The 16,356-nt window shown below is 60.1% G+C and overlaps 2 protein-coding genes across 3 annotated transcripts in view; one reads left to right on the top strand and one right to left on the bottom strand.

Annotated features, from left to right (window-relative positions):
- POLE (DNA polymerase epsilon, catalytic subunit) overlaps positions 1-5,099 on the bottom strand; it is a 56,903-nt gene extending 51,804 nt beyond the window's left edge. Inside the window, exons 1-5 of one of the 2 annotated variants that reach the window (XM_075897865.1) lie at positions 4,862-5,099; positions 3,054-3,189; positions 2,058-2,138; positions 1,900-1,944; positions 1,542-1,634 (exon numbers count right to left, since the gene is read on the bottom strand). In XM_075897865.1, coding sequence (XP_075753980.1) covers positions 1,542-1,634; positions 1,900-1,944; positions 2,058-2,138; positions 3,054-3,189; positions 4,862-4,926 — 420 coding nt within the window. In that variant the 5' untranslated portion in view covers positions 4,927-5,099. The remainder of the gene's footprint in view (positions 1-1,541; positions 1,635-1,899; positions 1,945-2,057; positions 2,139-3,053; positions 3,190-4,861) is intronic. The other variant, XM_075897864.1, reaches the window with a different exon arrangement.
- A 96-nt stretch (positions 5,100-5,195) lies between these two features.
- Positions 5,196-14,594, top strand: PXMP2 (peroxisomal membrane protein 2). Its single transcript, XM_075897869.1, has 5 exons — positions 5,196-5,359; positions 7,497-7,613; positions 11,869-12,031; positions 12,114-12,233; positions 14,195-14,594. Exons 1-5 carry the CDS (start codon positions 5,259-5,261, stop codon positions 14,264-14,266), a joined length of 573 nt encoding a protein of 190 aa, XP_075753984.1. The 5' UTR covers positions 5,196-5,258; the 3' UTR covers positions 14,267-14,594.
- Positions 14,595-16,356: the final 1,762 nt, after the last annotated feature.

Here is a 16,356-nt window from a genome sequence, read left to right as displayed (position 1 = left end):
GGTATTCTCCGTCTTATTCTCTAGCCCTTTTCCTCACATCCTGTTTGCTTTTTTGACGGCCGCTGGCCACGGCGTGGACGTCTCCAGAGAACTATCCACGATATTCTCCGTCTTATTGTCTATCCCTTTTCCTCACATCCTGTTTGCTTTTTTGACGACCGCTGCCCATGTCGTGGATGTCTCCAGAGAACTATCCACGATATTCTCCATCTTATTCTCTATCCCATTTTTTAACGATTCCTCACATCCTGTTTTCTTTTTTGATGGCTGCTGCCCACGGCGTGGACGTCTCCAGAGAACTATCCACGATATTCTCCGTCTTATTCTCTCTCTCTTTTTTTAACGATTCCTCACATCCTGTTTGCTTCTTTGACAGCCGCTGCCCACAGCGTGGACGTCTCCAGAGAACTATCCACGATATTCTCCGTCTTATTCTCTATCCCATTTTTTAACGATTCCTCACATCCTGTTTGCTTTTTTGATGGCCGCTGCCCACGGCGTGGACATCTTCGGAGAACTATCGGTGACAATGCCAAGATCTCTTTCCTGATTCGTTCTGGCTAAATTAGCCCCCATCTTATTATATGTATAGTTTGGGTTATTTTTTTCCCCAATGTGCGTTATTTTACATTTATCCACATTAAAGGACTTGTACCGCCCAGGTGATGGGGGGTTAATTGAGCCACAACTCATCAGGAAAAAGATCTGGGCATCATCATGGAGAGTTCTTTGAAGACGTCCACGCCGTGGGCAGCAGCAGTCAAAAAAGCCAACAGGATGCGAGGAATCATTAACAAAGGGATCGAGAATACGACAGAAAAGATCTTATTGCCTCTATGTAAAACCATGGGACGCCCACATCTGGAATCTGGCGTACAGATGTGGTTGCCTCCTCTCCAAAAAGAGACGCTAGCATTGGAAAAGATTCCGAGAAGGGCAACTAAAATAATTTGGGGTTCGGAACGGGTCCCATCTGAGGAGAGATTAAAGAGATGGGGACTTCTCGGCTTGGAAAAGAGGAGACCGAGAAGGGGACAGGATAGAGTCTATAAAATCGTGAGTGGGGTGGAGAAAGCGAATAAGGAAAAGTTATTGACTTGTTCCCATAATATAAGAACTCGGAGCCACCTAATGAAATTAATGGGCAGCAGGTTTAAAACAAATCAAAGGAGTTCTTCACACAGCGCACAGTCAACCTGTGGAACTCCTCGCTGGAGGATGTGAAGGCTAAGACTTTACCAGGGTTCAAAAAAAGAGGGAGATAAATTCATGGAGGTTAAGTCCATCAATGGCTATTAGCCAGGATGGGCAGGAATGGTGTCCCTAGCTTCCGTTTGTCAGAGAATTGGTGGCAGCGGTGGGATTACTTGATGATTCCCTGGTTCCCTCTCTTTGGGGCATCTGGCAGTGGCCCCTGTCGGCAGACAGGACACTGGACTGGATGGACCTTTGGTCTGACCCAGTCTGGCCGTTCTTACGTGAGAAGGGACCACAGAGGAGGCTGAGATATTCGTGGCCAGGCTGAGGGACAGGTGACTCACCAAGTCGAGATCTTCTTTGGGAACCGTTTCCAGCTTCGCAATTTTTCCTTGGTACTTCTTGGAGAGGAAGGAGGAGACTTCTCGCTCGCAGCCCTGCCAAGAGACGGGCATGTCACTTTTCTTTAAGGAAACATTTTTTCCCCCCCCGGTTGGCTCGTACGCACGTGGCCAAAAATCAGCATTTATCGATAAAACCGTAATCCTTGGACGTCCATTGTAGCGCTGGATTTCTGTCTCCCGGCCAGGACCCCTCTCAAGCGACTGTGCCCCAACCTAATTCACACCCCTCCACGTTCTCCACCACATGCGACCCCCCCCCCAGCCCGGCGTGGGGCCACCCCCCGACGTCCACACCCACCTTCCGGGTTGCGATGTAGAAGTATGGTTTGTAGGGCAGCGCCACCTAGAAAAAAAAGCAGAGACAGTCGGGGGGCAAGACAGGAGACAGCCGGGGGTAGGACGGGAGACCTGTAGTTCAGCACAACCGCCGGTTACGTGGTAGCCGGTCCGACTCACCTTAAACCGGCTCCCGTCGTCCTGGATGAAGTAGTAGTCGACACAGCTGACCAAGCGTTTGTCGTCGTCCAGCGTCTCGGTCTGAGGGGGAGAGTGTGTGTCAGAGACCCCCCCCCGCCCTGCCGGCACAGCACCCCGCTCTCTGTCCCCCCCCGGATCTCCTCGCGCCCCAGCGACTGTCCCTCGCCCCCCCCGGATCTCCTCGCGCCCCAGCGACTCTCCTTCGCCCCCCCCGGATCTCCTCGCGCCCCAGCGACTGTCCCTCGCTCCCCCCGGATCTCCTCCCGCCCCAGCGACTCTCCCCCGCCCCCCCCGGATCTCCTCCCGCCCCAGCGACTCTCCCTCGCCCCCCCCGGATCTCCTCCCGCCCCAGCGACTCTCCCTCGCCTCCCCCGGATCTCCTCCCGCCCCAGCGACTCTCCCTCGCTCCCCCCCCCGGATCTCCTCCCGCCCCAGCGACTCTCCCCCGCCCCCCCCGGATCTCCTCACGCCCCAGCGACTCTCCCCCGCCCCCCCGGATCTCCTCCCGCCCCAGCGACTCTCCCTCGCCCCCCCCCCCGGATCTCCTCCCGCCCCAGCGACTCTCCCTCGCCCCCCCCCGGATCTCCTCCCGCCCCAGCGACTCTCCCTCGCCCCTCCCCGGATCTCCTCCCGCCCCAGCGACTCTTCCTCGCCCCCCCGGATCTCCTCCTGCCCCAGCGACTCTCCCCCGCCCCTCCCCGGATCTCCTCCCACCCCAGCGACTCTCCCTCGCCCCCCCCCGGATCTCCTCCCGCCCCAGCGACTCTGCCCCCTCCCCGCCCCCCTTATCTCCACACGCCCCAGTGACTCTCCCCCCTCCCCCGGATCTCCCCGCGCCCCAGTGACTGGCCCCCCTCCCCGGATCTCCTCAGGCCCCAGCAAGTGGCCCCCACCCCCAGGAATCTCCTCCCACCGCAGTGACCTGCCCCCTCCCCGGGAAACTCCTCTCCCCCCCCACCACTCCCACGCGCCTACAGGGTGCATGTTGATCAGCCAGCCGGTCTTCTCCCCCGGCTCCTTGAGGCGCTCGAAGCCGAACTGGGCGTCCAGCCGGTCGGTGCGCTGGCTGCGCTCCAGGCGCTTGAGGGCGGAGAGCGAGGAGCCATCGTCCCTGCAGGGAGCAGCCCGTCAGCCGGGGCAGGGCTGCCCGGGGGGGGGGGGGTCGCGTGTGGGGGGGAGGGCCGACGGAAGGGGGCGTGGCTGAGTGGGCAGACAGAGGAGGGGCGGGGCTGAACCGTGGGGAGGGGGCTGGAGGGGCGGGAAGAGGCGTGACTGGGATATGGGGCACGGCTGGGGGTGCAGGCAGGGGAAGGGGCCGTGGCCAGAGGATGGGGGGCCCTTGTGAGGGGCATGGCTGTGGGTGGTGGAAGGGGTGGGGCTGGGGGGGCTGGAAGGGGAGTTCAGGGGCCATTTGGAGGGGGCGTGGCCGGAGTTTGGGGGTTATTGGGAGGGGGTGTGGCTGGAGTGCAGGAGGGGGAGTGGCTAGGGTATGGGGGCTGTCGGGAGGGGGCGTGGCTAAGGGTGTGGGAGGGGGCGCAGTCGGGATGGGGGGGTGAGGCTAAGAACACGGGAGGGGGAGGAGGTGTGGCCGGGGTATGGGAGCCATTGGGGGGCGTGGCTAAGGGTGTGGGATGGGGAGGGGGTGTGGCTGAGGGTGCGGGACAGGGCGTGGCCAGGGCATGTGGGGGGGCTGTTGGGAGGGGGTGTGGCTAGGGGGGAGAGTGGGAGTGGCCACTGGGAGGGGGCGTGGCTAAGGGTGCAGGAAGAGGAGAGGGCGTGGCTAAAGGTGCGGGGGCGTGGCCAGGGTATGGGGGGCTGTTGGGAGGGGCTGTGGCTAGGGGGAGAGTGGGAGTGGCCATTGGGAGGGGGCGTGGCTAAGGGTGCGGGAGGAGGAGGGGGCGTGGCTAAGGTATGGGGACCGTTGGGAGGGGGCGTGTGGCCGGGGGATGGGGGCGGTTGGGGGGCGTGGCTAACGGTGCGGGATGGGGAGGGGGCGTGGCAAGGGTACGAAGTGGGGGCCGTTCGAAGGGGGCGTGGTTAAGAGTGCAGGCGAGGAGGGGGCGTGGCCAGGGTATGGAGGGGGCCCTCCCGCTGGAAGGGGGCGTGGTTAAGAGTGCTGGAGGAGAGGGGGCGTGGCCAAGGGTACGAGAGGAGGAGGAGGCGTGGCCGGGTATGGGGAGGGTGGCCGTTAGGGGGGGAACGCGTGGCCAAGGGTACGGGAGGGGCACGGCCTGGGTGGAGGAGAGGGAGGGGGCTTGGCGGATATGCGGGGGGGGCCGTTGGGGGCGTGGCCAGGGCGGAGGCGGGCCGGGGGGCGTGGCTAAGGATGCGGGGGAGGGAGGGGGCGCGGCCGTTCCCGGGGCCGTTGGGGGGCGTGGCCCGGGCCCATTGGGGGGCGTGGCTAAGGATGCGGGGGAGGGAGGGCGCGCGGCCGGGCCCGGGGCCGTTGGGGGCGTGGCCAGGGCGGAGGGTGGCCGGGGGGCGTGGCTAAGGATGCGGGGGAGGGAGGGCGCGCGGCCGGGCCCGGGGCCGTGGGGGGCGTGGCCAGGGCGGAGGGTGGCCGGGGGGCGTGGCTAAGGATGCGGGGGAGGGAGGGGGCGCGGCCGGGCCCGGGGCCGTTGGGGGGGCGTGGCCAGGGCGGAGGGTGGCCGGGGGGCGTGGCCCGGACCCGTTGGGGGGCGTGGCTAAGGATGCGGGGGCGGGAGGGCGCGCGGCCGGGCCCGGGGCCGTTGGGGGCGTGGCCAGGGCGGAGGGTGGCCGGGGGGCGTGGCCCGGGCGCTCACCGCGGGGTGTCGGGGTCCCCGCCCCCGGGCTCGCCGCGCCGCCTCCCGCTGTTCCTCAGCACCATCCCGGCGCCGCCGCCCGCGAACTTTCCCGCGCTGCGGCCGGATCCCGCGAGATCCGCCTGGCCCCGCCCCTTACGGAACCGCCGCCCGCCCGGTCCCCGCCCCCCCCCGGCGCTGCGCCAATCACAGGCCGCGCTGGGCGCACGCCCCTCCCTCAGCCAATGGGCGAAAGGGCCCCGCAGCCGGCCTGATACTGACCCCGCCCCTCGCGGACCTGGCCCCGCCCCCGCGCCGCCTGCCTGGGCTCTCAGAGCCCCGCCCACAGTACCCCCCAGACCGGAGCCGCAGGGCGCATGCGCAGTGGCGCCCCCCGGGCAGCCGGTACCGCAGCGCGATGAGCCCGGCGCTCTCCAAACCGCCGCTGCCCCGCCGGCTGCTCGCGCGCTACCTGCTGCTGCTGCGCATGCGCCCGCTGCTCACCAAGGCGGCCTCCAGGTGCGCGCGCGCGGGCGCGACCCCCCCCCCCCCCGCCGGGGAACCGGGACCCCCCCCCAACCGGGGAACCGGCCCCTCCCCCCCCGCCGGGGAACCGGGACCCCCCCCAACCGGGGAATCGGCCCCTCCCCCCGCGGGAGACCGGGACCCCCCCCCACCCGGGGAACCGGCCCCTCCCCCCGCGGGAGACCGGGACCCCCCCCAACCGGGGAACCGGCCCCTCCCCCCGCGGGAGACCGGGACCCCCCCCCCACCCGGGGAACCGGCCCCTCCCCCCGCGGGAGACCGGGACCCCCCCCAACCGGGGAACCGGCCCCTCCCCCCGCGGGAGACCGGGACCCCCCCCCCAACCGGGGAACCGGCCCCTCCCCCAGTGGGAGACCGGGACCCCCCCCAACCGGGGAACCGGCCCCTCCCCCCGCGGGAGACCGGGACCCCCCCCCAACCGGGGAACCGGCCCCTCCCCCCGCGGGAGACCGGGACCCCCACCTCCAGTAGATCAGGACCAACCCCCCTGCCCTGAGAGATTAGGAACCAGCCCCTCCCTCGGGAGACCGTACTGCCCCCCCAGCTGTGGAGCCAGCCCCCCTCCGGAAGAGACTGGGACTGACTCTCCCCCCCCCCCCCCCCAAGCTGGGGGACTAGCCCTCCCCGGAATAGATCGGGGCCAGGGATCCAGCCCCCCCCATCACTGTGGGAGATTGGGAACCCGCCCCTCCCTCGGAGGGAGAAACTGGTCCTGACCCCCCCCCGCCCGACCCCCCATGAGTGCCCTGCCCTGCTGTGACTTGTGCCGTTACCCCCATTCCCAGCCCCCTTGGCCGGGCCCAGCTGGCACCTCCCTGCCCCGCCTGCCCTAGGGCAGAGTCCTGTGAACACGCTGTGCCCCCCCCCCCCCGGCCTGGCTACCCGGGACTTGGCTTTCACCCCCTTGCTCTTACAGGCCCCCCCATGACTCCCCCCCCCCAGGGGCTGCCGGGGACTTAACTTTTACCCCCTTGCTCTAATGGGCCCTCCCCCTGTGCCTCTCCCCCCCCCCCCCCGGGGCTGCCGGGGACTTGGCTTTCACCCCCTTGCTCTTACGGGCCCTCCCCCTGTGCCTCTCCCCCCCCCCCCCCCCCGGGGCTGCCGGGGACTTGGCTTTCACCCCCTTGCTCTTACGGGCCCTCCCCCTGTGCCTCTCCCCCCCCCCCCCCCCCCCCGGGGCTGCCGGGGACTTGGCTTTCACCCCCTTGCTCTTACGGGCCCTCCCCCTGTGCCTCTCCCCCCCCCCCCCCCGGGGCTGCCGGGGACTTGGCTTTCACCCCCTTGCTCTTATGGGCCCTCCCCCCGTGCCTCTCTCCCCCCCCCCAGGAACTGCCGGGGACTTGGCTTTCACCCCCTTGCTCTTACGGGCCCTCCCCCCGTGCCTCTCTCCCCCCCCCCCCCAGGAACTGCCGGGGACTTGGCTTTCACCCCCTTGCTCTTACAGGCCCCCCCTGTACCCCTCCAAGGGGCTGCCGGGGACTTGGCTTTCACCCCCTTGCTCTTACGGGCTGCCCCACCGTCTGCCAGCCCCTGTCTCCTTGGGCCCGGGTGCAAGGCGCAGCCTTGAGCAGACTTGCTGGACCCGTGGGTGTTTTCCTCCCCGGGGTTCCCTTTTGCCCCGGGGGGGGGAGGGGTATTTGCCCCGGGCTACGTCTAGACTGGCATGATTTTCCACCAATGCTTTTAACAGAAACGTTTTCCCGTTAAAAGCATTTGCGGAAAACAGCGTCTAGATTGGCACAGACGCTTTTCCACGTTTTGCCGAAAAGCGTCCCTGGCCCATCTAGACGCGCTTTTCCGCAAAAACGCCCCGATCGCCATTTTCGCCAGCGGGGCTTTTTTGCGGAAAACACGACTGTGCTGTCTACACTGGCCCTTTTGCGCCAACGTCTTTCGGAAAAAGACTTTTGCCCGAACGGGAGCAGCGTCGTATTTCCGGAAAAGCACTCACGATCTTCCAGGAGATCGTCAGTGCTTTTCCGGAAATTCAAGCGGCCAGTGTAGACACCTGGCAAGTTTTTCCGCAAAAGCTTTTTCCGCTTTTGCGGAAAAACGCGCCAATCTAGACTGGGCGATCTCGCCAATCTAGTCTCCGCCCCTCTGCCTGCAGTGCTGTGTTGTCCGCGCTTGGCAGCCTCTTGTCCCAAGTCATCGAGAGGAGCCGGCGAAAGCCGGGGACGTCCAAGAGCCTAGACCTGAGCGGTCCCCTGAGATTCGCCATCTATGGGTAAGTGCCGTTCCGGAGCCAGCTGCATCCCTCCTCGCCCCCAGCCGGCCCGTGGACTCGGGAGACTCAGCCCTCAGTCGTGGAGGAGTTTAAATTAAGCAGCCCCGTTGCCCACAAGAACCACAGCGCCACGATTTCGTTACTCCCCGGACCAGCTGTTCGTATTTTGTGGGTGCGTATAAGTAATCTCTCCGCAAAACGACTGACCGAGTGTCGTTATTGTACGCACCACAATGGGTCCGTAACGAAGGAGAATCACCCGGATTCGCTGATACCTTAGGGCAGGGTCCCGAACACGGTTCCTGCGGGCGCCATGGCGCCTGCGGGGGCATTTATGTGCACCTGCCAAAACATCTGGGTTGGTCCCTGCCCCGGGCATGCGGCACATGCGCGGTGCCGGCCCAGTGCGCGTGGGTGGCCTCTGCCCCGGGCGCACAGCACATGCGCGGTGCCGGCTCTGGGAGCGGCACCACCCCCGGATGCCCGGTGCATGAGCGGCCCAGGCACCCGGCAGCCACGAAAGGTTGGAGACCCCTGCCTTAGGGTGTGTCTAGACTATGGAATTTTTTTTCGAAAAAAGTGGCATTTAAAAAAAAACAGTCCCCTGCATCAAGACTGCCATCGCGTCCTTTCGAAATGAAACCGAAAGATCGCGGCGGGGTTTTTTTTTGATATTGGTAAGGCTGCTTTTACGAGGAGGAAAGAGCTCTTTCGAAAAAAGGCATCCTGGAACGCAAACACGGCTTTTTCGAAAGAGCGGTCCTGGATTGCCTGGGTGCGCGCTTTTAAGAAAGCGGATCGCTTTTTCGGAAGGCTTGTGGCTGTCGAGACGCTCGCTTTCGAAAGAGGCTTGTACAGTAATGACTCGTTTAACACGTGCCCGCTTAACACGTTTTCGCAATAGCACCATTTTTTTTAGAACGTTTTTCGGATAACATGACCGTCCCTGAAATAACACGAAAATAATCAAGTGGCGGACTACTTCGTGCCGCGGTATAAGTTGGTTAAAACAGGCGTAATACGCACGAGCGGCTGAATTCACGTGGTCGCAGCGCTCCTCCGCTCGCTCACGTGTTTATCTTCGTGTTTTAACAAACCGCAGCGACTCGTGTGGCGAGTCATCTTGTGTTGCTAGATAGCTAATGTTGACGTTGATGACCCAGCACCAACAAAAAACTGACTTTGCCGCCACCCCGTGAAACGCAACCCCCAACTTTTCCGTTACTTGGAATGGGAACATTGACCTCGCGTAGTACGTTTTTTGCTTAGCACGAGCATTTTCAGAAACGCATCTATAGTGTTAAATGAGGAATTATTGTAGGGTCTATCCAATCCCAGCATTTTAGTGCTGTGGGAGTTCCATTAGCAGTGGTCCCCAACCTTTCGGGGCCCCAGCGGGTGCCATGGCGCCTCCGGGCACCGCATTGGGGACCATCGCATTAAAGAGCTATTTCCTGTGTCCGAGCCAAAGACCGTTTTTTTTAAAGTACCTTTTTTTGTGTGTTTAAATATCAGTACCCCCAATACCTACAGTTTTCCGACGCACAGAAATTTTGTCCACCATTGCAACACGTTTGTTTCAACCACTTCATCGTAGCCGGGATGGCGATGAAATTTTGGGGTGTTAGAAGTATAAAAATAATGAAGCATTGTAAAACTTAAAACAAACATTGCGTTTTCTCCAAATTTCAGTGGTGTTGATGTAACCCCCCTCGCCCCTCAACGTTTCTCGGGTACCTCTGAGGGGAGTCACACGATTGGTTGAGAAAAACTGCCTTAGACTACCTGGAAGGGGAAGGTTGGCTTCATAGGATGTGTCTAGACTACAGGGTTTTGTTGACAAAAGTCCACTTTTGTCAATTAACTTATACCTGCGTCTCCACTTCTGCCGCGTTCTGTCGACAGCACGCGGCAATTTTGTTGATGGCAGTAAACCTCGTTTGACGAGGAATAATGCCTTTTTGTCGACAGAGTTCTGTCGAAAAAAGGCACTATTGCATGCAAACTGTGCGTTTTCGAAAGAGAGCCTCTACATTCCAATTGGAAAACGCGGCTTGCTTTCTGCCGCGTTCTGTCGAGAGAACCCGGCAATTTTGTCGACCGCAGTAAACCTCGTCTGATGAGGAATAATGCCTTTTTGTCGACAAAGTTCTGTCGAAAAAAGGCACTCTTGCATGCAAACTGTGCTTTTTCGAAAGAGAGCCTCTACATTCCAATTGGAAAACGCGGCTTGCTTTCTGCCGCGTTCTGTCGCGAGAACCCGGCAATTTTGTCGACAGCAGTAAACCTCGTCTGATGAGGAATAATGCCTTTTTGTCGACAGAGTTCTGTCGAGAAAAGGCACTAGTGCATGCAAACTGCTTTTTCGAAAGAGAGCCTCTACGCTCCAATTTGAAAACGCGGCTTGCTTTTTCGACAGAACTGGTTGGAGTCTAGCCGTGCTTTTTCGACAGAGGCTTTGTCGACGGTATCTGTTGACAAAGCCTCTGTCGGAAAAGGCGTGCAGTCTAGACGTAGCCATAGAGATGGGTCCTTTCCTTTAAAAAAAACTATTCAAGGTCTCGAAAACGTGAGCGATGAGGGAAGACTGAAAGAACTGGGCTTGTTTTGTTTGGAAAGGAGAAGACCGAGGGGGGAGATGGTCCAGTGACGAGCAACCAAATCGATTAAAAATCTAGGAGATGTGAGCTAGGAAGGAAAACTGAAGGAATTGGGTTCAGTTCGGAAAAGAGAAAACTGAGTGGGGTTTTCAAGTATCTAAAATAGTGTTACAACGGGGAGGGAGAAAAATTGTTCTCCTTGGCCTCTGAGGATCGGCCGAGAAGCAAACGTCTTAAATCGCAGAAAGGTCGAACACGGGGGAAAACTTCTTAATTGTCTGAATGGTTAAACACTAGAATAAATTGCCGAAGGAGTTTGTGGAGTCTCCATCACTGGAGATAGTCAAGAGCAGGTTGGATAGACATCGACCAGGGATGGTCTAGAAGGTTCTTGGTCCTGCCGGGAGGGCAGGGGGCTGGACTTGATGACCTCTCGAGGTCCCTTCCCGTTCTAGTGTCCTATGATTTTGTAGACATCTACCAGGGATGGTCTAGATGGTGCTTGGTCATGCCGGCAGGTCAGGGGACTGGACTCGATGACCTCTCGAGGTCCCTTCCCGTTCTAGTGTCCTATGATTTTGTAGACATCTACCAGGGATGGTCTAGATGGTGCTTGGTCATGCCGGCAGGTCAGGGGACTGGACTTGATGACCTCTCGAGGTCCCTTCCCGTTCTAGTGTCCTATGATTTTGTAGACATCTACCAGGGATGGTCTAGATGGTGCTTGGTCATGCCGGCAGGTCAGGGGACTGGACTTGATGACCTCTCGAGGTCCCTTCCCGTTCTAGTGTCCTATGATTTTGTAGACATCTACCAGGGATGGTCTAGACGGTGCTTGGTCCTGCCATGAGAGCAGGGGACTGGTCTTGGTGACCTCTCGAGGTCCCTTCCCGTTCTAGTGTCCTATGATTCTGTAGATGTCTACCAGGGATGGTCTACTCTAGACGGTGCTTGGTCCTGCCGGGAGGGCAGGGGACGGGACTTGATGACCTCCCGAGGTCCCTTCCTGTTCTAGGATTCTGCGGTGGCCACCGACCTCCAGTCACCAGCCAAGTGACCATTCGAGTGTCACTTTTGGTCTGGTTTGCAAGCTACGAACCGAGATTATCTGACTCGGACGTGCTTGGAGAATCTCTCAGCCTGAAGGACCTTGCTTGCTTTACTGGGGGAGGCTAGGGAGTGGCTACACACCCCAGTACGAACAGGTCCCGTGTCTGGTCTTTCGAGGACTCAAATCTCAGCCATCAGGAAATTAAACTGAAGGTGGAGAAGCCAGAAAAATCAGGAAACCCTCAGCGGTACAGGTGTGTTGACCCACAGGACGTGCCTCCGCTGGATCGCTGCTGTGGCCATCGATTGGTTGTGTTGGCTTAGCCACGACCGGTCGGCCTCCGAGCGCTCTCCTGTCGACTCCTACGAGAAGAGGAGGCGGAGGCGGCCGGAGAGCTTCAGGTGCTACTTGTAGCCGGCTCCGCCACCGACGGCCGTTGTGACCTTGGTCACATCACTTATCCTTTCGGCTCTCCCTTCCGATCTGGCCAGTGGGGTAAAGCGCCCTGGATTTCGGCAGAGGGGTGTTGTGTTCTTGTGGTCACGGGGTGGGAGGACACCGGGGGAAGGTCGTTGCCGTCTGGTCACACCCTCTGGTTTGTCAGTTTTCTGTTCACAGGGCCGCTCAGTCACTATTTCTACCTGTACCTGGAGCAGCTGATCCCACCGGATGCCGCTTTTGCCGTGATCAAGAGGCTTCTGGTGGATCGTCTGCTCGTGGCCCCCCCTTTCCTGGTCCTCTTCTTCTTCGTCATGAACCTGCTGGAGGTAGGCGCCTCTCCCTGGGGGGGCACAGAACAGGGACCCTCCGCCGTGTGCCGGCCCGTCACCGCCGTTCCTTGCCTTCCAGGGGAAGGACCTGTCCGCGTTCACGGAGAAGATGCGGAGTAGCTACTGGGCGGCGCTCAAAATGAACTGGAAAGTTTGGACGCCCGTCCAGTTTGTGAACGTCAATTACGTGCCTCTGCAGGTAAGTCGCGCCCGCTCGGTGCCTCTGGGATGTGTCCGGGGTCCTTTTTCCAACCCTCACACGTCAAATCTCCTTCGTTTTTTATTTCTTTGGCATACTTCCGTGGCTCACCTCGGAAGGACTCGGACACGTTTGTGAGACACGGCTTTTCAAGTGGGCATCGCGTCCCCGTTTATCGGTGTTTCTTAAACTTTTTAAGACTGAGGAACACGCAACGATATATATTTTTTTTTTTTATGGGGAGCACTGAGGATTTTTTTTGTTGGGGGTGGGGGAAGCACAGCCCCCTCCCGGACCCTGCGCCCCAACCCCCTGCCCCAGGGCACAGCCCCCTCCCGGACCTTGCGCCCCAACGCCCTGGCTCTGATCACAGCCACCTCCCGGACCCTGCGCCCCAACCCCCTGCCCCAGGGCACAGCCCCCTCCCGGACCCTGCGCCCCAACCCCATGCCCCAGGGCACAGCCCCCTCCCGGACCTTGCGCCCCAACCCCCTGCCCCAGGGCACAGCCCCCTCCCGGACCTTGCGCCCCAACGCCCTGGCTCTGATCACAGCCCCCTCCCGGACCCTGCGCCCCAACCCCCTACCCCAGGGCACAGCCCCCTCCCGCACCTTGCGCTCCAACGCCCTGGCTCTGATCACAGCCCCCTCCCGGACCCTGCGCCCCAACCCCCTGCTCCAGGGCACAGCTCCCTCCCAGACCTTGCGCCCCAACCCTCTGGCTCTGATCACTTCCCCCTCCCGGACCCTGCGCCCCAACGCCCTGGCTCTGATCACAGCCCCCTCCCGGACCCTGCGCCCCAACCCCCTGCTCCAGGGCACAGCCCCCTCCCGGACCTTGCGCCCCAACCCTCTGGCTCTGATCACTTCCCCCTCCCGGACCCTGCGCCCCAACGCCCTGGCTCTGATCACTTCCCCCTCCCGGACCCTGCGCCCCAACCCCCTGGCCCTGATCACGGCCCCCTCCCGGACCCTGCGCCCCAACGCCCTGGCTCTGATCACTTCCCCCTCCCGGACCCTGCGCCCCAACGCCCTGGCTCTGATCACTTCCCCCTCCCGGACCCTGCGCCCCAACCCCCTGGCCCTGATCACGGCCCCCTCCCGGACCCTGCGCCCCAACCCCCTGGCTCTGATCACTTCCCCCTCCCGGACCCTGCGCCCCAACCCCCTGGCCCTGATCACGGCCCCCTCCCGGACCCTGCGCCCCAACCCCCTGGCTCTGATCACTTCCCCCTCCCGGACCCTGCGCCCCAACCCCCTGGCCCTGATCACGGCCCCCTCCCGGACCCTGCGCCCCAACCCCCTGGCACTGATCACGGCCCCCTCCCGGACCCTGCTCCCCCTGCCCCAGGTCATGGCCCCCTCCCGGACCCTGCCCCCCCAACCCTGTCCCAGGGCACAGCCCCCTCCCGGACCCTGCGCCCCACCCCCCTGGCCCTGATCACAGCCCCCTCCTGGACCCTGCACCCCAACCCCCATTCCCAGGGCACAGCCCCCTCCTGGACCCTGCACCCCAACCCCCATTCCCAGGGCACAGCCCCCTCCCGGACCCTGCGCCCCACCCCCCTGGCCCTGATCACAGCCCCCTCCTGGACCCTGCACCCCAACCCCCATTCCCAGGGCACAGCCCCCTCCCGGACCCTGCGCCCCACCCCCCTGGCCCTGATCACAGCCCCCTCCTGGACCCTGCATCCCAACCCCCTGTCCCAGGGCACAGCCCCCTCCCGGACCCTGCACCCCAACCCCCTGCCCCAGGTCACAGCCCTCTCCCGGACCCTGCCCCCAACCCCAAAAAGAGGCTTGTCCCTTTAAGGGCAGCCATTTTGAATTCTGTTCTCACCGCACCGGGTGTGCCGCGGAACACACTTTAAGAAACACTGCCGTATAGTAATTCACCCAGGTCCCCTTGCTAGGGGATTGTCGGTCCCCGACCGGCCTGTTTCTTGACCCTTCTCTCCACAGTTCCGGGTGTTGTTCGGAAATCTCGTGGCTCTCTTCTGGTTTGCCTACCTGGCGTCCATCAAGAAGCGGTAGCGTCGGAGGGGGCGTTCTGGGAAGGTACGACTTCCCCCGCGTCAATCTGAGCGGAGCTGCAGGAATTGACCCTATCGCAAATTCGCTGTGATTCTCCACTCTGCACGCTGCCTTAACGACCGACGGTGCCTAGCGCAAGAAGCGGGGGACCGATCCCTGACCGGGTGCGCTGGGTGCCCCTCGGAGCCAGAGCACACGTTGATTCTTTTCCGATTAAAACCTCCGATAGCGGCTTTCTAAGGGTGCTTCACAAAATCAACAGGTAGGGTAAGAAACCAGTGCAAAACTGGGGTTTGTACTCTCCGGATAATAAAAACCTGCTGTTTCATTCCTTTCTCGTGACGTTTTATTTGGACTCTGAGTGGCTGGGGACGTGGAAGCAGATCCGTGAAGAGGTGGGTGCTTTCGAGTTGCCGGAAGGAATAAGATAAATGTTATATGTGAGAGGGAAAGCGAGTCGGATATAAAAAAGGCCCATTTGCTTCATGTGGATTTTGCTTGGGTCTTTACTGACTATCGTGGCCAGCTACTCAACATGTGAACATTAAGGGTACGCTTAGACGACAGACTTTTGTTGCCGGAAGTTTTGTCGACAGATACTGTCGACAAAGCTTCTGTCGACAAAGAGCGTCTAGACTACAGCCAGTTCCGTCGACAAAGCAAGCCGCTTTGTCGACATGAGAGTGTAGACGCAAAGGAGAGTGTAGCTGCAATAACACATTCTATCGACAGAACTCTGTCGACAAAAGGCGTTATTCCTCGTAGAATGAGATTTACTGCCGTCGACAAAACTGCTGAGTTCTGTCGACGTTATGTCGACAGAAGTCAGCGGCCGTGTAGACGTAGGTATAGTTTTGTCAACAAAAGTGCACTTTTGAGGTTTACTGCCGTCGACTACAGCCAGTTCCGTCGACAAAGCAAGCCGCTTTGTCGACATGAGAGTGTAGACGCAAAGGAGAGTGTAGCTGCAATAACACATTCTATCGACAGAACTCTGTCGACAAAAGGCGTTATTCCTCGTAGAATGAGATTTACTGCCGTCGACAAAACTGCTGAGTTCTGTCGACGTTATGTCGACAGAAGTCAGCAGCCGTGTAGAAGTAGGTATAGTTTTGTCAACAAAACCCTGTAGTCTAGACACACCCTAAGGGTACATCTACATGGCAGCATGATTTGGAATAAGGCTACGTCTAAACTACTGTTTCTTAAATCGTGTTCCGTGGCACACGGGTTGGAGGTCTGTCACAGAGAGCAACAGAGTTCAGAATGAACGCCCTTAGCAAAAAATCCGTGGTGTTCCTCATAAAATTGTTTGGTGTTCCTTGGTCTTAAAAAGTTGAAGAAACACAGGTCTAGACTGCAGTGTTTTTCCAGGATCCTGGAAAAGCAATGTGGCGTCCAAGGAACACATCCGCTTTCCCGAAAAAAATTTCGGAAAAACGGACACGCTTTTCCACCATCCCTGTGAACCTCGTTCTACAAGGTATGAGGGATGTGTGTCAAAGAGCAGATTCTTCCGAAATGTGGTGCTATGTAGACGCGCCACATTTCGGAAAAGTCTCTTTCGACAGAAAAGTGGGGAAAGATTCGCAATTTGTGTATCTTGTTCCGACTTTCCTTTGTAGTCTGACTTTCCTTTGTATCTGACGCTTGAGGGGGTAGCCGAGTTAGTCTGCATAGCAGTGTTTCTTAAAGTGTGTTCTGCGGCAGTCGGAGGTGTGCCACGGAGGGAACAGAATTCAAAATGGATCCCCTTAAAGGGGCAACAACTTTTCTCTGCGGAATGGCCGCCCTTAAAGGGCAAGCCTCTTTTTTTTTTTTCAACTTTTTCCATAAAAAAATTATGGTTTGGTGTTCTCGGTCTTAAAACGTTTAAGAAACACTGCTGTACAGGATAAACTTAAAAAAGCGACAAATGGTTTCGTAGCACTTTATAGACTAAAAAAATATATAGATGGTATCATGAGCTTTCGTGGGCACAGCCCACGTCTTCAGACGACTGGAGTTTTCCTTTGTATGACTTTCCTAGACGTCGTCTAACTGATGTTATTCCGAATAACATAGGGCGTGTCTGCACTGCAGGTAGTTAC

Source organism: Pelodiscus sinensis, chromosome 15 (assembly GCF_049634645.1).
Source record: "Pelodiscus sinensis isolate JC-2024 chromosome 15, ASM4963464v1, whole genome shotgun sequence".
NCBI lineage: Eukaryota > Metazoa > Chordata > Testudines > Trionychidae > Pelodiscus > Pelodiscus sinensis.
Note: the sequence above shows the minus strand (reverse complement) of the source record. Positions and strands in the feature narration are given on the sequence as shown.